The sequence below is a fragment of the Gracilinanus agilis genome, chromosome 1, assembly GCF_016433145.1.
Source record: "Gracilinanus agilis isolate LMUSP501 chromosome 1, AgileGrace, whole genome shotgun sequence".
Taxonomy (NCBI): domain Eukaryota; kingdom Metazoa; phylum Chordata; class Mammalia; order Didelphimorphia; family Didelphidae; genus Gracilinanus; species Gracilinanus agilis.
The window spans coordinates 532137677-532161320 of NC_058130.1; the positions used below are offsets into that span (position 1 = coordinate 532137677).

General features: G+C 34.6%; 1 protein-coding gene across 1 annotated transcript; it reads left to right on the top strand.

Moving 5' to 3' along the window:
* Window positions 1–16766: 16766 nt before the first annotated feature.
* On the top strand, window positions 16767–18034 carry LOC123239189 (glyceraldehyde-3-phosphate dehydrogenase-like). The gene has a single exon (XM_044666444.1). The coding sequence runs from the start codon at window positions 16821–16823 to the stop codon at window positions 17820–17822; it is 1002 nt and encodes a 333-aa protein (XP_044522379.1). The 5' UTR covers window positions 16767–16820; the 3' UTR covers window positions 17823–18034.
* Window positions 18035–23644: the final 5610 nt, after the last annotated feature.

A 23644-nucleotide genomic window follows, 5' to 3' on the forward strand; every position in this document is an offset into this window, starting at 1 on the left:
AGGAAGAAAAAAATATCACAGAAAATCCTATTGCACATCCCATTAAACAATGGGTCAGCCAAAATTAGGCATAACAAAAAGATTTATTATTTAAAAGAGAAAGATATTGTCTCTCTACCTTGGCCACGATCCATAGTTCAAGTGTACATAATTTTTTCTCCTGGTAAAAGTTTGGCATAAGCTTTCCCATGAAACCTAAAACAATTACAAAAGATCACCACAATTCCCAGGATTAAAAAGTCCCATTTCTCTAATAATAGTTAACAAAACAGTTCCCTATAGCCATGACAAATTTCACCATATACTATCAGATGTCACATGTGTATCTACAGCAATTTGTTCCGTCAGTCACAATCTTTTGAAGCTTATGGACATTTGTAACAACTTCACCAGATCTATTTATAAGGAACAATAAGATTGATTAATAAGAGCACACACACCTCCCAATGCAGTTGTAAGAATATTAAGAGATAGCTGATTTTGTATAACTGTTTTTGGGAAGAAGTCTGTCTCATCCTATAGAAAAGGTCTAGCCTTAGAAGTCTGGGAGATGGCTTGAACTATATCTTGAGCCAATCTTTCAACCTCAGCAGAAATATTTCTAATAGAATCGATTACTACCATCATTCCAAAACTAGAGAGCACTGCCTAGAAAAACCTCTGAACTGCTCTTGAGGATGCTACTGAATTAGTACTTGACCTCTTGGTCCTTGAATGCCATCAAGTACCTAGATTCCTATCTGATGACTTGTCCGTCTGGCCAATATAGTGGTCAACCACCAATACTGGTGGGGTAATATGTGGGCCAAACCACAAGTACCATACCATCCTTGGAGAAAGGTAAGTAAGCTGTAGAGTTAATGACATAGAATTGTCTTGGGGTCACCAAACCTCATGGGAAAACTACTGTCAGCTGGAATGAGTTAGTAACAGTTTTTAAAGACATAAATTTATGTCACATCCTTTGTGTTTTCTAGTTTTGCCTGAGTACAAATAAATGTTGTGGTAGGAAATGGAATAGTGAGATTGTACTTTACATTGTCCCCCATATATCTGCTACTCAATTGACCTTTACTTCTCTTCACACACAAGTCAATGGTAGACAAATGATCAGTTAGAGGTAATGGAGCTCCCAAATATCTGAAACTCACTTCAGAAGACTTGTTAAAATCAACTGAGATTTTCAGCTCTTTAAATTACTCAAAGACCAATGAGAGAACTTGTGACAAGTTATATGGAGTCCATCTATCATTTACGAAGAAGAGTGATAAGGGCTAGGTAATGGTGGGCTAAGTAATTTGCCTAGGGACACACAGCTAAAAAGTGTCTGAGGTCACATTTGAACCCAGTACATTCCATTTGTAGGTCTGGCTCTAAATCCACTGAGCCACCTAACTGCCCTTTGGTATGTATATTTTAAATATTTTTATTGATGTTTTCTCTTTTTTCTTTTTTATATAATAAACACTATCTCCCATATCCTCTCATAGGCAATGTGAACATCTTTTAATATGATTTTGATGGCTTTGATTTCATCTAAAACTGCTTGTCCATATCTTTGACTATTTGTCAACTGGGAAAAGATTTGTATTCTTACAAATTTAACTTAGTTCTCTATATGTTTGATAAATGAGACCTTTATCAGAGAAATTTGTTATAAAACTTCTGCCCAGTTTGTTCTTTCCCTTCTAATCTAGGTTACATTGGTTTTATTTCTACAAAAGCTTATTAATTTATTATTGTCAAAATTATACATTTTTTATCCTATAATGTTCTCCATCACTTGTTTGGTCATAAATTCTTCCCTTCTCCATAGATCTGACAGGTATTCTATGTTCCCCTCATTTACTTATAGTATCTACATTTATGTCCAAATCATATACACATTTCTACCTTCTCTTGGTATATGGTGTGAGATATTGATCTATCTCTAATTTTGCCATATGCTTTTCCAGTTTTTCCAGCAGTTTTTGTTAAATAGTGAGTTCTTATCTCCAAATCTTGGATCTTTGGGTTTATAAAACACAAGATTGCTGAGGTCATTTACCCTTAATCTAGTCTATTGATTCACCATTATATTTCTTAGTCAGTACCAAATTGTTTTGATGATTCTTAGTTTATAAGTCATTTTAAAATGTGGTACTATTTGGCCACCATCTTCACATTTTTTCATTAATTCCATTGATATTCTTGACATTTTGTTTTTCCAGATGAATTTTGTTATCATTTTTTCTAGTTCTACAAAATAGTTTTTGGTAGTTTGATTGGTATTGTACTGAATAATTAAATTAAATTGGTACAATTGTCATTTTTATTTTATTAGCTTAGCCTACCCAGGAGCAAATAATGTATTTTTTTCAATTGTTTAGATCTAAGTTTATTTGTATAAAAGGTATTTTATAATTTTGTTCATATAATTCCTGAGTTTGTCTTAGCAAATAGATTCCAAAGTAGTTTATGTTGCCTAAGGTTATTTTAAATGGAATTTCTTTTTAACTCCTGCTGTTGGATTCTTCTAGAAATACTTTAAAAAGCTAATAATTTATATGTGTTACTTTATATTCTGCAACTTTTCTAAAGTTATGAATTATTTCAACTAGGTTTCTAGTTGATTCTCTAGGATTCTGTAACTATGTCTTTATATAATCTGCAAGAATGATAGTTTGGTTTCCTAATTACCTTAATTACCTAATTAACTCATTCAATTTCTTTTTCTTCTCTTACTTCTAAAACTAACATTTCTAACAAAATATGTAATAGTGGGATAATGGTCATTCATTCTTACTTCACTCCTGAACTTATTGGGAGCTCTTTACTCCATTACATATGATACTTGCCATCAGGTTTTAGGTAGGTGTCACTCATTATTTTAAGGAATGGCCCATTCATTCCTATATTTTTTAGTGATTTTAAAAATTTAATTATTTTTAAATCCTTACTTTCAGTCTTAGAATCAATACTGTGTATTGGTCTCAAGGAAGGCAGAAGAGCGGCAAAGACTAGGCAATGGGTGTTAAGTGGCTTCCTCAGGTCATATAGCTGGGAAGTGTCTGAGGCCAGATTTGAACCTAGGACTTCCCATCTCTAGGCCTGGCTCTCAGTCCATTGAGCTACCCCGCTGCCTCCTTCTAGTGCTTTTAAAAGGAAAAATATTGTATTTTGTTGAAGGAATTTTCTGCATATATTGAGATAATCATGTAGTATCCTTTTGTTTAGCTAATTATATGGTCAATTATGCCCATAGTTTTCCTATTGTTTTTTTTTTTATTTTAAACCCTTAACTTCTGTGTATTGACTTATAGGTGGAAGAGTGGTAAGGGTGGGCAATGGGGGTCAAGTGACTTGCCCAGGGTCACACAGCTGGGAAGTGTCTGAGCCCGGATTTGAACCTAGGACCTCCTGTCTCTAGGCCTGGCTCTCAATCCACTGAGCTACCCAGCTGCCCGCAGTTTTCCTATTGTTAAACCATCCTTGCAATCCTGGAATAAACCTTACCTTGTCATAGTGAATAATCCTTTTAATATGTTGTAGTCCCTCAGCTAGTATTGTATTCAAGATTTTTGCAGCAGTGTTCATTAAGTACTATTTTAGCTCTATCACATAAATTTTGATAATGTTGTCCCTCATTGTCATTCTCTTTAATGAGCTCATTGATTGTTTTTTGTTCTTTGACCCACCATTTTTTGAAGGATTAGATGTTTTATAGTTTCCAACTAATTTTGAATTTGTCTTTCCATGAAGCCTTATTGATTATAATTTCTATTGCATTATAATTTGAAAAGGATATATTTATTATTTCTGCTTTTCTGCATTTGCAATTGCATTTTCTGCAACTGTGTGAAGTTTTTATGCCATAGTATATGGTCAATTTTTGTTTATGTATCATGTGAAGCTGAAAAGAATGTTTACTATTTTTATCCCCATTCAATTTTCTCCAGAGATCTATTAAATATCAGTTTTACCCAATTTCATTTACTTCTTTTTTGTTTATCTTTTGGTTAGATTTATCTAGTTCTGAAAGGGGAATGTTGAGGTCCTCCATTAGTATAATTTTGCTATTTCCTCCTCATACTCATTTACTTTCCCTTTAAAAAATTAGAGGGTATATCATTAATACATATTTTTAAGTATTGATATTACTTCACTGTCTATATACCTTTTATCAATATGTAATATCCTTCCTTTTCTCTTTTAATTAGATCTATTTTTGTTTTAACTTAATCTGAGATCATTATTAAAACTCCTCTTTTTAAAAATCTTAGTTGAAGCCCAAAAGATTAAGTTCCATTCTCTTATGTTTGTTCTCTGTGAATCTACCTGACTGAAATATGTTTCTTATAAACAACATATGGTAGCAATCTGGTTTTTAATATACTCTGCAGTCCACTTCTGTTTTATAGGTGAGTTCATCTCACTTAAAGTCACAGGTATGATTACCATCTATGTATTACCCTCTATCTTGTTTTACCCTCTTAATCCTGAACTTTTTCCTTTCATTTTGTCCCTCCACACAAGGATTTTGCTTTGAATCACCTTCCCATTACCCCTTCTTTATATTACTGCCCTTCCTAACCACCACCTTTACCCTCCTACTTCTCTATAGGCTATGATAGAATTCTATACATCAATGAATCTGATTATTATTCCATATTTGCGCAATTCCAATGAGAGTAATGTTTAAGCATTCCCTGTCACCACTCTTATCCTTTCCTCAATTGTAAGTTTGTGTGTGTGTTTGTGTGTGTGTGTGTGTGTGCCCACCTCTTTAGGAGTTGACTTACCCTATTTTATCTCTCTCTTCTCTTTTCTTTCAGTGTAATCCCTTTTTTCATCTTTGATTTTTTTTTATTTTTGCATGTTATCCTAAACACCTTACGCCCATACTTTCTGTCTATACATAGTTCTTCTAATCATTACAATGATGATAAAAATTTTAAGTTATAAATATCACCTTTCCATGTAGAAACATAAACAATTTGAACTTATTAAGTACCATTTTTTTTCTTTCTCATTTGCCTTTTTATTCTTTTCTTAAACTATATGTTTGTATATGAGATTTTCAGTTTAGGTCAAATCTTTTCATGAGGAATGCTTGGAAATCTTCTATTTTATTAAATGACCATCTTTTCCTAGAAAGAATATATTCAGTTTTGATGCATCAGGGATTCTTGGTTGTAAACCCAGTGTTATATGTGCCTGGTGTTATAAGGAGCTGAAGCTGAATGAGTGAGGAAGATCCCTAAGTGTAACACACAGTTGTGATAGTGAAACACCAAGGACTCCACAGGAATATTTGTAATGAATCTGCTTCACTCAACTTTGGTATATCAGTGTCCCAGAACAGACAGTCAAGGGAAGAATCTGTGTTTTTCACACAAGATTGTGGCTGATTCTCTTTGGCTTGTGCATTCAAACTTGAAACTAGGTAACTTTCATTTGTATGGATGTTTTCATGTAATCCTTTTTCAAGATGATGAACTATAGAGGTTCCCTTAGAATCTTGATGGCATTTCTCTTCTGCACTTTGATTACTCTTTACATTTACTGCATCTTGATAGAATATCGCTTCTTCTCTGGGACACAGCTTCAACTCATGGATTACATGTATAGCAATTATGTGATCACTATGTAAATCCCTTTCTTTGTCTTCATTCAAGGTTGCTTTTTGATTGCTACTGTTATGGGCAGTATGGTGTTTCTGTATTTGGACCTGATAAAGAGATGACCCAAAATCCTCAGAAGGTATAAGGACCTAACTGAGTAAGGATGGGAAGCCTAAGTGAACACCAAGGATTGATAATGAACACCAGGCCCATGAATATTTATTACTCAGCTGATCACCAGTCCCACTTATAGTGCCCAAGCCTAAGTTACTAAGTGAGAAGTTGTGAACTGACTCACACAGCTTCTCTGGCTACTTGGCTTGGGTTTGGGTTAATGAATAGATGTTTATAGTGAGGATAATTATTAATAATGTTGGAATAATGCTGTTGACTATGGCTTAACTTAAGTATTCCCCTTCCCCCTAGATGCAACACTATCAAACTGATCTTTAGAATAATAATAGCCTTGACCTGAATAAGTTCAAGGATTTAATTATAATGATTCAAGGGGTAGGATTAAGGATAAGGAAGATGGTGTTGGGATGCCTATACTAGACTACAGGTGCTAAAGTTGAATAATTAATTGTTAATCAAGTTGGCAACTGACTGGAGAGGTCCCTTTGCCCTCTCCGGCCCTGGTCAGGCCCAGCCATGGCCTTGACTAGGTGGAACGAGGTTTGATGAAATTCTTCTTGGTGATTAGATGTTTGATATATATATTTCTCAGCTCTATTCATCAATTGATGAATTGATAATCAGGGTAATAAGATACAGGTACTAGAGCAGGTCTATAGGCCTAACCTCCCATCACCCAGGACCCTATTCTCAACAATGAGATCCCCAAAAGGATCAGTTCCTCTGCTTTTATAGTGATGGCAGCAACTGTCCTTTGCCCCTTGGCTCATAGCATCTAGGTAAATTCCAAATTCCATAACTCTTGGTTGTCACTCATGTTGATCTCTATCTTCTTCTCAGAGGTTGCTACAACACTACTTGAAATAAAGTTTTAAAGCTGTGGTGGTTCTACCATCAAGCTGAATCATAATGCTTCATAATTCTGCAATCCATTACTGATCCTTTCCATAAAGTCCCTTTGCTGCATATCCAAACTTCCCAGTGAGGAATATGATAACTGACTTCCTACAATTTTATTGCTTGATGTCCCATAAACATTCTTTCTCAATTGTAAGATGACCTGCCACATTTCTGTATCTTCAACAGTCTTTTCTCTACCCTTTGTATCAAATGCAATACTCATTTTCATCAGTACCCAAACTAAGTAGCATGCTTGCTTTCTCATTAGTCTTTTTGCATCCAACATTCTTGATAGAACTTATTGATTGCAGGTGTGCAGTTCATATATTTTTTGGCTTCTCTACTAATTTCAAGTAGCTCTCCATATCATCCAAAGATGGAGTTTGACTATATTTCCTACATTTGTGATCACCGTATTTGTCATGGACTTTACTTTCTTCATGTTGACTAGATTTATTATTCCATTTTGAGTTGTAGTAGATTTTCCTAGGACTGTCTTTGTTGTCATTAAAAGCTTTGTTAAAATTATTTTGCTTTTTAAACTTACAAAATATTAGTATGTGATCTTTGGATCCACAAAGATAGCAAGTATGATTTGCATTATTATTTCTCCTGTTGTTGTAGGAATCAAGTTGTATAAATTGACTATGACTCCTGCTTGCTTGTAGTGCTATATTCTTAATCTCCTCTCTCTCCTTTTCCCTTCTATCCTCCTTGAGTTGCTTCTTTAAATCTGTGATGATTGTGTCTTTCTCTGTATTAGATTCCCTAGCTGCTCTTTGTTCTTTATTTTGGGAATCATGGATATGATATGATGCATGCTATCTCAGATTTTTAATAGATAATGTTTCCCATTGAGGGCAATTCTACCTAAAATAATTTTGTATTGGAATGGTCATCCCCTTAATAAATTGCCTCCTAATATGTTGTAATGACTCTGATGTCTGTTCTCCCAGAAAGCCCAATAAATTCTCAGCTGACTCAACAAGTCTATTGAGATACAGACTGGGATGTTCATCCTCAGCCTCTCTCAGTTTCTCAAACTTGTTCCATGCATTAGGTATTTTCGTATGAATGCTCATTACCTCTAGCAGATCAGTCCAACATTGGAGAATGATTCTCCTGTTGACATGAGATGACACTTCAAGATCTTGGTGCATAGTAGGCCATGAGGTCAAGTTCTCATAAATTCTAGTTTCTTCTAGAAATTTTGCTTTTTCTGATGGTGAGAAAAATTCATCTAAAAGAAACTTGGAAACTAGGGTTAAATAAATCAGAAGTTCTTTTTAGCTCTTTTACTGACTTGTAGGGGGAAAGATAATACTTAGGGAACTTACGACACAATACTTCTAAGTCTTGAGCAGTAAATGCCTTGTAGGATTTCATATGTACAATCCCTCCTTGTGGTTGTAAAACAGTATGATCAACTTTAAGAAACAGAGACACTTTGGTGGCTGCATAAGTTTAGACTCAGTTTTGTTAGAATTAGTGGTGAAACTGGTGGGACTACTACTAGCTGTTTCAGTCTGTGCTTTTTCTATAATCTCTAATTGCATAATCATGTGACTATCCAAATTCTGACCTTCTCTAATTTTCTAATTGATTTCAACTAACTGTTTTATCTGATCCTTAAGAACCTGCACTAAAGCATCATTGTTGTTCTGTTTAGTTTCCCCATTATGTTCCATAACCTTCTTCAGAGCCCATAGACCCTGAAACAGAGATAGCAGAATAGCACCCATAGTTGGCAGAAAGGAGATAAATTCAACCAAACTGAACACAAGCCATTTATAGGAGTCTTAGATGAGTAGTACTTTTAGAAAATAATTTACAGAGTTTCAAACCAAAGTTGCTAAGCTCCTTGCCAAACAGTATGAAGTAGAAGACAGAAACTGGTGGTTATAAATGTCATCCTAGCCAAAGCCATCTTTGATAGTTTGTATTTCTAAAAGGTTCGGTTCCTTTTGACTTTGCCAAAAACTGTTCTATGTGCCTGGTGTTATGAGGAGCTGAAAGTGAATGAGTAAGGAAGATCCTTAAGAGTAACATACAAGTTGTGGTAGTGAAACACCAAGGACTTCACAGGAATATTTGTACAGAATCTGCTTCACCCAACTTCAGTATAGCAGTGCCCTAGAACAGACAGTCAAGGGAAGAATTTGTGGTTAAGAACACACAGCTGCTCCTAATTGTCTATCCTGGCTTAATATGGATAATGCTGGTTGACTACAATTTAAGGGTTTTGCAGTTGAAAGGAATCTTCTTCTTCCATCAAATACCCAAGGAGATGTTCACAAAACCCTAAGGTAAAGATGACATTCACTTTAGGTGAGTTTAAAGATACAATAAAAACAGCCTTAGGGAGGGAAGCATGGAGCTCACAGGAAGAGGGTATAGGACATCCTTGGCCTAAGCTATTGATGACAAAGTTGATATATGAATTGAAGTTAATCAGGGTTTTAAAGCTTGTTAGTTGTTGAAGATTAGTTTGCCAATTTCCAGCCTGGCAGAGCCAGGCTGCCTCAACCTGAATCAGGTTATTTGATGTAAATGATTTTGCTTCTTCTTGAGGAGTGAATTAAATCAGAATGTTCAGTACAGGATAACACAGGATTTGAAACTATGGAAGTGATTCAGTGTTGGTTGCTGGTATCTTTAGTTGACTTTTGGCCTGCCAAGCCCAACAAAGACCTCCAATCAATTCCTTTCTCAAAATTGAGATCTCTCTCTTAGTTCAAATCCTGCTTTTATACTTTTTCCATCAATTGAATTTGCACCTGCTGGGCTCTGCCCAGCTCAGCTCATTCCAAGTTCTAAACAGCTAACTGTCAATCGTTTTGTTTTTTCATATTGCATTGCAAAATGTCATTACACCAGTTGCATTTCCTTCCAGAATATATTCCAAGTCTTCTGGTCCTTCAAGGTAGAAGCTGTCAAATCATGTGTAATCCCGACTCCATGATATTCAGTTGTTTCTTTCTGGCTGCTTCCATTATTTTCTTCTAAACCTGGGAGCCCTTAAATTTGGCTATCATATTCCTGGGAGATGTTATTTGAGCATTTATTGCAGGAGTTGATCTGTTTATTCTCTCAATTTCTATTTTATTTGTTTGTTCAAGAAAATCAGCTTTGATAATTTCTTGTAATATGATGTTTCTTGAACTTTTTGGGAGGGGGTTGGTCTTCATTGACAGACCTAATTGGGGTTGGATTAAACACTGATTGGGTTGGTTTTGACTGGGTGGATTAGGTTGGAACTTTGTGGGGTGATTGTAATTAGTGGTAGTTATAGGCAGTTATAGGTAAATATAGGCAGTTTTAGATAGTAATTATAGGCAATTATAGGAAGACTAGTATAGACATTAGGAAATTTTATTTCTCTGCCTCTTTCTTATATTTTCCTCCTTTACTATATTCATTTTACTATATTCTTTTACTATCTCTATTTTAATTTAACCAAATTGTTAATTGTTAAAAGTTACTAAAATTTTTCTTTTCTCTGTCTTAAAGGGATAATATTAATTTACAACTACACTATATTCTTATTAAAACTTGAGTTATTAAAAGCTGCTCTCTTATTTCATCAAACCCTTATTTTTACCCTTACATTTATATCATTGCAGTGTTCATTTTGAAGCAATTTTTTTCTGATTAGTTTAAGAGGATTCTCTTCCCAGGCTGCTACTATGCCTTCTTGGATCAACTCTTCACATATCTTCCTTTTAAGGGGCATGCCCAGAGCAGTTATTTCATCATTCTCCATCTGTTTTCACTCTGTACTTTCTATTGCTTTTCATTACACCTAATTGCCTTTCCCTACCTTGCTTTTTAGTTTCTCTTTATTAGTTGCATTCTTCTATTGCACTGGCAGAGATTATCTTTTGTCTTTCTTTGTATCTCTTGCATTTAACATAATGTTTTCACACAGAGAGTACTTAATGAATGTTTAAAACCTGCCTAAATGACTGAGCCAACAGAATCATAGTGGTCTAGGGAACTGATAAGTACAACGTGGTCTGTGAATTCTGACCTGGAGTGGATCAGAGAAAGCTTCCTGGAGCAGGTGGCATTTTAACTGGTCTTTATAGGATGGGCATGAATTCAGTCAGATAAAGTGATAGGCTCTCACAGGCAATGAGAATACCCATGAATGATGAGGAGACACCTTTTGGATTACTTTTTATTCTTTTTGTCCTTTCTACCTTCTCCTCACTTTCCAAAATAATTAATTACTCAGTTACCAGAATCCCAGAGAAATCTTTACAATTTTTCAGATGCTATAAATTGGTCTCCCACTTCACTTGTGTTCTCTGTTCTCTACTCTATTAGTGCTATTGAGTTTGTTCCCTCAAAAAAACTTCTTTCCATTACCATCAGCCATTGTATTTTAATTTTGTTGTTGTTGCTGTTGTAGTGCTTTTTATTGGAAGAGGACCAAAATGACATCAGTTTTTATGTCTTTTGGTTCAATCAGAATTTTATTTAAGTGAGAGTTGCATAGAGTTATCAAACTCACTGTCGCTTCCAGAGTCATCAAAGTCCACTGGTAAGACAAAATTCTAGATATATAGGGAACATTAGAAGTTGAATGCAAAAATCACATTTTACATGTAAAAAAAACAAGGATAAGAGAAGATGATATCCATAGTCACACAGCTATTAAGGATTTGAAGCAAAATAAAAAGCCTGAGTTTTCAAACTCTAAATCCAACTCTTTCTCCATTACACCACACAGTCCCTCTAGTGACACTTATTCCTCTACTTTCTAACATATACTACTTTATTAATTTTTAGAAAAGTACATAATTAGAAATCATATAATAAAATGAACTTTACTTAGCAAAAGTTCCTCCTCAAGATACTGCACTCCTTTCCTGTTCATTACCATATTTCTTTAAAGCATGTAAAACCTCTATCTTTATTTTCTCATTACTATTCTTTATTTCTGTCCTCTCTAATTTGAGAAATTGTGTTTAAGAAGTCAACAATGAACTCCTAATTGTTAAATCAAAAAGCCGTTTTTAATCTTCCATCTCCTTAACTTTTCAATAGCAATTGATGCTGATAACTTCCCCTTTCTAAAAGCTCCAGAGCTCATGACGCACTTCCAATTAAGTATAACTGATTCTCTGTGTTCAAAAGGACCTAAGAGGCTAAAGGGCCCTAACTCATTCATAATGCAAGTAAACCTCCACCAACATTTTAAAGATGACCTGGCAACTTCTATTTAAACACTTTTGAGGATCCTAACTCAGCACTTATTGGGATAAGCCATTCCATTTATAAACATTCATGAGAAAAACCTTTTTCTTATTTAATTGAATTCGCTTTTTTTGTAATCTATGCTCATTTGTCCTAGTTCTGTCCTTGATAGAAAATAATAGCTAATTTCTTTTCTTCCTAACAGACCTTCTAGGACCTGGAGACATTTATCATATCATACTACTTCACTCGATCTTCTCAGGCTGAATATATTTCATGTACAAATTAACAGTCTATGGTTACTTTTGGCTGAGTAATTATCCTCCAGAATTATTATTTATTTTTATGTTCTGTAGAAAGTAGCTTATATTCATTCTGTTGCTGTAATGGAAGAAATGAGCATTTGGATTTCTTGGAATTTATGGTATTTTTTAAAGTGAACAAGATAAATAAGGTCTCAATTTAAATAACTTTTTCTCACAATTGCATTGGGCTATCATGCATTCCAGATGTGAATGACAAATTATTGAGGAGGGGAAAGAGGATGCTTCCTTGAATTAAGCAAGAAGGAAATTTAATTTTTCAAATTAGTTTTTTTCAATTAAAATAATAAATACTTCTACATTTTGTTCCATTCCTGCACTATAAAGCACTTTGGAAACATTAATTCTGTGTCCAAATGCTTGGCTAATCATTTCTTGTGAGAATTAGTGACTACAAGATTGAATGCAAATGTAAATTATGTGTCATATTATATTGATTGCTAAACTCTGGCCATAAAGATTGAGGAGATATTTGGTTATACATATCATTTTTCATTTCTAAATTAATTAGAATTTATTTAATTTTGAAATAAATTTAGAATTTCAGGAAAAATAAAAGGTCAAACATGGAAAATTATATAAAAGTGCTATATATCAATTTTTGTCATATTTCTTATATTTTTCTTGATAAATGATTTCAATATATGTTTAATCCCTCATCAAGATGAATTATGTATAAATATAATACACATTAATATATCTTTCTGTTAATATTTGGGCCTAGAAAGAATTTGGACAAAAATAAATATTCACTTTATATTTCTTATTTATTTAGAAGCTAAAATCTGAATATTTACATATCTATCTTTGCAAGAAGCAAGAGGTAATTTTTTTATTCTTATTTTTTCTTAAAGGATTTTTTATCTATTAAATCATTTTTAATTATAGACATAAAAAACATTTTTGTGAGTCTATCTGTCTATATGTATCCATCTATAAGTACACGTTCATATGTATAATACAGGTAAGAAAGCATATAGTATTATACAGAAATATCAAAGTATAAATCACTAAAACTTGAGTGACCTTTGAATTATTTGGCAATACATTAAAAAATTCTGCTATGATACTCTTTCTCATTATTTTGAGTTGTTATATATATATGTAGATATAAGTATTTACTTTGTATGAATTTATACCTACATATATACTATGTGTGTATATGTATATACCTGCTGAAAAAGTATTTAAAGAAAAAGTACATATATGTTCAATTTACCAAGAAACTCAATAAATATTTATGAATCAGAACTAATGTTTTGAAGGTAGCATTAACTGGTGCATAATGTTGACAGGCATCATAACATAGTAATTCATTTCTTTGTTGTTCTTATATACCTACTTTCATTTAGGTTTTGGTACCTTTGATTGAAGTTTGTGATAATGTTTCAGTCTCATAATATTTCTAGACACTTCTAATCATTCCTATTCTCTATTCATATTTATATTAATAAAATATTCAGCAGTATAAATCATAGATGACATAGATGTGTTTGGGTAAACATTTTCATAATAATTCATTGCAAGTGAATAATGGCTGGTTAACATTGATTTCCTTATTTTATGCAGTTTTTACCAATATCAAGAGAATACCCCCACTTTCTTTGAATTCAGTTCAATTCAGTGTCATGTTTCACCATTAACATTTTATAGAAGGTTTACCAATAAGTTGAAAAACGTCCTCTTGTTCTTTTCATATCTCAGGGGCACCACTGTATGACTAAAACTATCCATCTGTTGTTTTCATTCATTCTTGCTACATAAATATTTGTTGAATTGAACTGAATTGGAAAATTGGCTTCCTTCCATATACCAATGGTTGAAGCCTAGAATTATTAAATGTCGCATTTATAAAGAAAGATCTTCTAGTCCAATCTATATGTAAGAAGGAATTCCTTCAACACTTTCTCCTATATATAATAATAAAGCCTATGAGGAATGGCCTTCTATTTGGTGTGGGATCCATATTTCTGAGAGGGGTTCAAGCTGCATCACAGAATTCCATAGTGCCCCCCTAAAAAAACTCTAAGAGAGGGGAAATTAAAGGCAGTTGGAGTCTTGGTATAAAATCCAGGTGACCCCTCTTGCAAGGGTCATGATTCTTTGCTCTTGGCTCTTGGCTCTAAGCAGAGGAATAATCTGTGCAGCTCTGGGCTGGGACATTCAGTCACTGACAGTCAGGGCTGCTTTACCTTGGTAGCTTAACCACAAAGATAGACCTTCGAGCCAAAATACAGTCGACCTTCAGTTTAGCAGTTCAGGTTTTAGAAGAAAGAATATTTAGGGCTTAGATTAGAGTTCAGCTATTCCAGTTACATTCCCCCACACAGGGAATGTGTTGTTAGTCTACAGTTAACGGTTTTAGCCAGATTACCTTCCTTCCTCTTTCCTTAAACTGATTCCCTTTCTTGTTCCCTGAAATCATTAAATACATTTAGTTTGTGAAAAGATAGTTAGTGTATAGTTAGCTAGGGAATAGACTTACTACCTTCCTTTCACCAAGCCAAGTATTTCATCTAGCAGGGGCTGTAACTGCCTTTGCCCTGTGGGCCTGTGGTCAGGTTTGCTGAAGACTTTAATCTCATACATTTCCATCCTGTGAGAGAGTAATTCAAACAAAGAAAGTTATCATCACAAGGGATTTAGTTTCTATCCCCTTAACATCTTGGACCAAAAGTTACCAAACTAGAATATGAATATCCTCTATACCCAAACAGTTAATTGATTTCCAACTGCTTACAGGATGGGGGGAGGTGAAAGAGTACTCCACAGGCTCCCGCCCCTCCCATCCAGTCAAGTCAGCCTGCTTCTCCAAAGACCAGAGATTGGGGAGACTCCATTGTCATCTAACCCCTAATCTCACAGTTTCCCTAATCTTACATTGGGGAACTCATTTCTTCCTGAGGCAGTCCATTCCACTTTTTGTAACATCCTTACCAAAATGGAAGGAAATTTTAATTTTTCTATTATTTAGTCAAATTCTTTAATGCTGCAACATAAAAGTGACTCAATTTAATAAACTTTCATCTAATTTTTTGCTATGTGAAAAGCACTGTACATATCTGAACAAGCGATATAAACTTTATTCATTTTTAAAACCCTTACTTTGCATCTTAGAATCAGGACTGTGTATTGTTTCCAAGACAGAAAAGTGGTAAGGGCTAAGGAATGGGCTTAAATGACTTGCCTAGTATCACACAGCTAGGAAGTGTCTGATACTAGATTAGAACCCAGGACCTCCCATCTCTAGTTTGTCTATCAATCCATTGAGCCATCTAGCTGCTTCCATGATATAAGTTTAAATAAGAAAAAGACCTTTCTCTCATAATACTTATATCTAGTAGAATAATAACACAGGAATATAATTGATTATCTTTGTAATCATGACTCAAAATTCTGTATATGAAAAAAGAAAATCTCTAGGTTTTCAGGACATAACTCTTCCCTGGATTTCATTCTGCCTATCTGCTCCTTCTCTGTCCTTTGTAAACCACCTATTATAGGGAAAAGATGGGGAGGCATATGTGTAATCCATGTCATAGGAAAATAATATCAGGAATTTGTCCTATCCCAAGTAATCAGAGGTCAGCAGAGAAACAGGAAAGTGTGCTATATTAGAAGGCAAGTGAAATTTTCAAAAGGGCCATCTTTGACCTTATTATGCCTTTTAACAGTTGGTGTTCTTCACAATTCCATGGTAGGTTCTCTTCTCCATTCACACTACTCACTTTGTGATCTCATCATCTGCCACCCATTTAATTACACTCTTCTTTTTGTTAATTCTTAAGACAGAACTATCCAACTAAACACTCTTCTATCCTCTGATCTGGCATCTCCATGTAGCTTTTAGACATCTCATACTGGGTTTCCAGTAAATATCTTAAACTTAACACATTAAAATATAAATTAATACCTTTCCTCCCCAAAGCATTCACCCTTCTTATCTTTCCTTTTATTGAAGAAGACAATATCATCTCCCCATTCAGTCACTCAACATAGGAGGTATCTTGGACTCCTCAGTATCACTCAGCCCACATAACAAAGATTTTGTTAAGACCTTTGGAGTTTGCCTTTACAACATCTCTCAAATATGTTCCCTGCTCTTCTCTAACACAGCTTCCACTATGATATAGGCCCTTATTACATTACATCTTGATTACTGAACTAGCCCAATGATGGGTCTACCTGACTCAAGACTCCCCACTCCAAGTCATCCTCCATTCAGCCACTCAAAGTATTTTCCTAATGTGTAGGTCCTATCACATAACCATCCACCACTGCCCTACCAGATCCATTCACACACAATCAATACCAATGTATCCGTTTAGCCTATAGTATCAAATATATGTGAGGTAAATATTCCACTGCTAGGTATATGCCCTATGGCTGTTGAATATAGGAAGATTCTACTTAAATGAAAATATCTAAAGCTTCACTTTATGTCATTGTGAATATGTGAAAACGGTATTTGCTAATCAATATTCTAATAGCTAAATAATTGATGTACATGACATAATAGAATATTATTTTAGTGTAGTGATATTCTATTATTTAATGTATATCAATTCTTTAATTTTATAAAAATAAGCATCTAGCTCAGCTCTACACCCAAGCTCGCTGCCAGAATCCTCTGCTGCAGTCGCATCCTTTAGACAAGATGGTGAAGGTCGGAGTCAACGGATTAGGCCGTATTGGACGCCTGGTGACCAGGGCAACATTCAGCTGCAAAGACATAGAAATTGTGGCCATCAATGACCCCTTCATTGACCTCTCCTACATGGTTTACATGTTCCAGTATGATTCCACCCATGGCAAGTTCAAGGGCACTGTAAAGGCAGAGAATGGAAAGCTGGTGATCAACGGAAAACCCATTACCATTTTCCAGGAGCGGGATCCCGCTAACATTAAATGGGGAGATGCTGGAGCCGAGTACGTTGTGGAATCCACTGGCGTCTTTACCACCATGGAAAAGGCCGGGGCTCACTTGAAGGGTGGAGCCAAGCGAGTCATTATCTCTGCCCCTTCTGCTGATGCCCCAATGTTCGTGATGGGGGTGAACCATGAGAAATACGACAATTCCCTCAAGATCGTCAGTAACGCCTCCTGCACTACCAACTGCTTGGCCCCCTTGGCCAAGGTCATTCATGACAACTTCGGCATTGTGGAAGGACTCATGACCACAGTCCATGCCATTACTGCTACCCAGAAGACAGTAGATGGCCCCTCTGGCAAGCTGTGGCGGGATGGGCGTGGGGCTGCCCAGAATATCATCCCTGCTTCCACGGGTGCCGCCAAGGCTGTGGGCAAGGTCATACCTGAGCTGAACGGGAAGCTCACAGGCATGGCCTTCCGTGTTCCTACTCCCAATGTGTCTGTGGTGGATCTGACCTGCCGCCTGGAGAAAGCTGCCAAATATGACGATATTAAGAAGGTGGTGAAGCAAGCTGCAGAGGGGAACTTAAAGGGCATCTTGGGCTACACAGAGGACCAGGTAGTATCCTGTGACTTTAACAGCGACACCCACTCTTCTACCTTCGATGCTGGCGCTGGCATTGCCCTCAACGACCATTTTGTCAAGCTCATTTCTTGGTATGACAACGAGTACGGTTACAGCCACCGTGTAGTAGACCTCATGAAGTACATGGCCACCAAGGAGTAAAGTGGAAAGCCATGATGGATCTTCATCCCCAGCCAAAAAAAGAGTAGTTCCACCACTGGGGAGCCCACATCCATAATAACCTATGTCCCTGTGCTGGGGATCCCATGCCCTCTTCACATCCCTGCCCCAGGCACCCCTGTAGTGGGGGGAGGAGCATAGTCCTATCTTGTGTACCATCAATAAAGTCATCACGTTCAGTGCAAAAAAAAAAATAAGCATCTAAAAATTGATTGTGAATCATGCAAAGAAAATGAAAACATCTGACCTAGAATTTCCATTTCTAGATTTGTTCTTAGGCTATGTAAGATTAAAAGGTCCTATATAAACTAAAATATGACAAATACATAGAAACATAGCTAGGTATATATGTATATATATATCCATTCAGGGAAAAGGAAGTAGTACATTCAGAATGAACAGAATGTAAACAGAATATATCAATATAAAATGAGTGATTAGGAAAGTAATTTATAAATGATTAATGTGTTAAAGATAGATGAAAAAAAGAAGGAAGGAAAGAATGAAACAGAAAGAAGCAGAAATACCAAAATCAATTTCAATTTCTTCCCCTAATTGTCTTAAATAGAAGCAACTGAATGATGGTTTTTTTTCTGAAACTACTCAATCTGACTGTACAGAGATTATTTTTAGAAGATATGACACATTTACTAACAACTTAAATTAGGATTCAATAATAGGTGGGTTCAAGTCATACCTCTGGCATTTACTTCTTGCATAATTGTAGTCAAGTTATAAAATTTCTATTCCTTAACTCTTAAAAGGGTTGTTGGCTCTTAGATGCTTATAAGCACTGCAATATTGGTTTTCTTTACAAGGGATATTTCATAAAGTTGAAGTAATCTACAAATATTTGTAATGTAAAAAATCAATAAAAAATAAAAATCTTTATAAAATGATAATGCTTCACATATCTTCCACCTTCACATATCACTCTTTCTGTCTTCTATGGCTTGTTCATTGAAGGAAAAAAATTAACTACTCTCCTACAAGACAGTACTTTAAATACTTGAAGATAGTTATCACACACAATGATTTTACTACTTACACACAAAAACATTTTTATTATTATTTTAATAAGCTTCAATGAAAATAAGCATTTAAGTACACAAAGAATGAGCACAAGGAAAATATAAACATACAATCTATTTTGAATAGATTTTAGTTAAACAGAAATGTTCCCAAAGAAAAAAAGGTGAATTTTATCAATTGTTATCCTTTTCTGAAGTTCTCTCTCTGACTTTCTCTGTCTCTTTCTTTCCATCTGTGTATTTTTAAACATGGTATTGATGGTCTTTAGGGAAGTGGAAATTTCTATCTATTATCCTGGTTTAAAAATCATTATCCTATTCCTACTCCTCCTTCTCCATCTCCTTCTCCTTCTCCTTCTCCTTCTCCTTCTCCTTCTCCATCTCCTTATCCTTCTGAAGACTTCCAGCAAATGAGCCAAGATGGCAGAGTAAAGCAAAGAACCTCAGAGTAACCATGAGAATCCTCTCCAACCACTACTAAATAGCACCACAAAACAAATACAGAAATAAAAGAACCAACAAGGAGACAGAATGAAAGAACTTTGAAGAAAAGAAAAATCCAAAAGGTAGGCAGAGAACATTAGGGGAACTGAGGTGAGAAAGGAGGACAGTTAGCAGGAGGCTAGAAAAAGGAGTGAAGAATAAGCCAAGAGCTTACCACATACCCCAACCCACTTCAGTTGTTCCTGGTTTATAAACCTAAGCCCAAGACAACATTCAGATGCTGAAACACTGCATGGGCAAAATAGAGGTCCAACCAACCCATTACATTTGAAATTCTAAACCTGTGCTGAAGTCTGCAATATCAGCTCAGGGCAGTCTGTACTGAAGTGGGCTGTTTCGTGTGGGTCCATAGTGAAGCCATGAGTCTCAGTCTGGGCCTGTGTTGAGGATATAGTTCCCAGTTTGGGTTAGTTGGTAGACCTAAAGGGGGTCTGGATTTTTCTGCCAAAAGCTCAGGGCAGAACTCCAGGATAGAGCAATCAATTATGTGTCCAATTAGATGAAGTACCCAGTAAGACCAAAAACTTACACCTAAACTTTAAACTAGAATTTGAGTAGTCTCTGACTTGATCAAACTCAGAGTAACATCAAAAGCTTATTCCCAATCCTGAAGCAAGTCTTAAACTATCAGCATCTCAGAGGTTAATTGAATCAGAAGTGAGAGGTGTCCCTCAGAGGGCCCAGCCCTCAGACCATCATACCATCTTGGAATGACTGAAACTGGCAAAAACCCAGAAAAAATGGCTAAGGGGAGCATCAAGGAAGGACTGAAGTTTAAGTGGTTACTCTAACCTCCCAGAAAATAGAGCCTACATATAAGAAGGTAGGGAAAATGAGCAGACTCCAAAAAAATGAACCTAACTTTAAAGAATTTTATGGAGATAAAGAGCAAGGTACAAATACAGAAGGGAAAAGTTAAATAAAAGAAAACACACCAAAGTCCAAAAGAAAAATTTGAATTGGACACAGATTCTGGAAGAACTCAAAAAGGACTTCAAAAACCAATTAAGATAGGCAGAGGAAAAGCAGAGAAGAAACATGAAAGCAGTGCAAGAAGAAATGGGCCAAATGAAAAGGAGAACCAAAAAGCTGACAGAGGAAAATAAGGCTTTAAAATGAGAATTGAGAAATTAGAAGAAACTAATGATTTCATGAGAAATCAAGAAACAATAAAACAAAATCAAAAGAATGAAAAACCGAAAAAATTGAAGTTTTCTATCTTAAAAATAATTCACCTGGAAAATAGATCAAGGAGAGACAATTTAAGAATTATTTGGCTACCTGAAATCCATATTCAAAAAAATATTGGACATTATAATACAAGAAATGATCAAAGAAACCTGCCCAGATATCCTCTAAGAAGAAAATAAAAATGAAATTGAAAGAATTCACAGATCATCTCCAAAAAGAAATTTTTAAATGACAACTTCCAGAATTATAATAATTAAATTCAAGAGCCACCAAGCCAAGGAGAAAATATTGCAAGCAACCAGAAAAAAAAACAATTCAAATACAATGAAGCTACAATCAGGATCACACAGGACCTAGTGGCTTCTACATTAAAGGATTGGACAGCATGGAATATGATATTCAGGAAGGAGAAAGGTATAGGTTACAACCCAGTCACCTATCCAGTGAAACTAAGTGTATTCTTTCAGGGGAAAAATAAGCATTCAAAGCATTCAATAAGATAGACACTTTCCAAGCATTCCTGAGGAATAAACCAGACCTAAAACAAAATTTGAAGTCCAAACATGAGACCCAAGAGAAGCTTAAAAAGATAAAAAAGAAAATTTGAGGGACTCATTAAGGTCAAATTGTTTGTATTTCTACATGGAAAAAGGATATTTGTAATTCTTAAACATTACTCTTAATAGTAGAGTAAATATAAGCAAAAATTGAAAAATGAGGGGGTGTCTATTGACTGGGGAATGGCTGAACAAATTGTGGTATCTGATGATGATGGAATACTATTGTGCAATAAGGAAAGATAAAGTGCTTGATTTCCATATAATCTGGAAAGACTTCTACCAACTAATGCAGAGCAAAATGAGCAGAACCAGGAGAATATTATATCCAGAAACTGTAACACTGTGGGATGATCATATGTAATCGACTTTGCTATTAATAGCAATGTAGTGATCTTGGACAATCCTGAGGGAATTATGAGAAAGAATGTTATTTATATCAAGAGAAAGAACTGTAGGAGTAGAAATGCAGAAGGAAAACATGATTTACCACTTATTTATATGGATATTGGATGTGAGATTTTAGTTTTTAAAAGATTGCTCTATTACAAAAATAAAATAATATGGAAATCAGTATTGAGTGATAATACATGTATAATTCAGTGGAATTGGTTGTTAGCTCTGGGTGGGGGGACAGAAAAGGGGAGGAACAAGAATCATGGAACTATGGAAAAATACTTAAAGAAACAAAAAGGAAAAAAAGAAAAAATAAATCCTTTCCCTCAAATGAGGAAAAACAAATTTGTATTATTTTCATATATCAAGAAGTCATAATATGTTATATGTTTATAGATATCTTATCATATATTATAGATTATAGATAATAGATATCTTATCATATAAGGCATATTTCACTGTTTGTGAAGTTGTAAAATAAGATACATCTTGCTTATCCTAGAAAAAGAATTAATGGAAAAAATCAAGAAGAAAATGGTATATTTCAATCTATGTTCATACTCTGTTTTTTTCCTTCTTTGGAAGTGATATCCTTTTTTCCACATGAGTTTCTTGGATTTGTCCTAGATCCTTGCCTTGCTGATAACAGATCAATCACAATTGTTCCTCATACATTATTGCTGTTACTGTGTACGTTAATCTTATGGCATAATATTCCCCAATTATTGGTGTCACATTCCTTCAGTTTCCAGTGCTTTGTGATTACAAAAAGAGCTGCTGCTATAAGTATTTTAGAAAATATGATTTCTTTCCTTTTTCCTTAGTCACCTTAGGAAATAAAGCTACTAGCTGTATTATGGGTCAAAGGGTATATGACTTTATAACTCTGAGTATAATTCTAGATTGCTCTCCAAATGGATAAGTTCATAATTCTATCTGTGATGTATTAATGCCCCTATTTTTCCACATCCTCTCCAATAGATTTCATTTTCTCCTTTTAATCATTTCAACCAATATCAGGTTTAAGATAATATCTCTGACTTATTTTGATTTGCATTTCTCTAATCAATGATGACATAGAACATTTTTCATAGAATTATATATAGTTTTGATTTCTTTATCCAAAATCTATTTGTTCATATCTTTTGACCTTTTGTCAATTAGAGAATGGTTTTATTCTTAAATACCTGACAAACTTCTCTGAATACTTTAGATATGGGACCTCTATCATAGAGACTATCTATAAAAATTTTATGTGATTAAGATTACACTTTAATGTTCACCCTTTTTTATTCTCTTGAATCTCATGTTTGTATGTCAGATTTTGTATTCCACTCTGATCTTTTCATCAGAAATATATGAAAGTCCTCTAATTAAATTTTCCATTTTTAATATGCTATATTATACTTACTTTTGCTAAGGAGATTGTTGTTGTAATCCTTGCTCCTTTGCCTTCTGGAATGTCACATTTCAAATCCAGTTTTTTGTTTTGGAAGCTACTAAATCTTGTGTGATTTTGACCATGGTTACATGATATTTCAAATCTTTTTTTCTAGCTATTTAAAATATTTTCTCTTTGAGTTGGGAACATTGGCGTTTGGCTATAATATACCTAGGAGTTTCATTTTGGGCTCTCTTCCTGGAAGTGATGTGTAGATTATTTCAATTTTATTTTACCCTGTGGATCTAAGGCATTAGGGCAGTTTTGCTCTTTAATTACATGAAAAATAAGTTCAGGTCCTTTCTTTGATCATTTATTTCAGGTAATACAAGAAATTTAAAATTAATTTTTATGAACTTATTTTCTAGGTCAATTATTTTTCCTACTTTATATTTTACATTTTCTTTTCTTTTAGGAATTTTATTTTATTATTTCCCAATCTCTCGTGGAGTCATTAGCTTCCACTTGCCTAATTCTAATTTTTAAGAAATTATTTTCTTCAGTTAGATATTGAGTCTCTTTTTTCCATTTAGATAATTCTGCTTTTTAAGGAATTCTTTTTTTCCTGTGAATTACTGTTTTTTTTCCTATTTGGCCTATTCTGTTTTTTAAGGTGTTCTTTACTAAATTTTTGTGTCCCTTTCATCATTTGTTTAATTCTGTTGATTAATTTATCATTTTCTT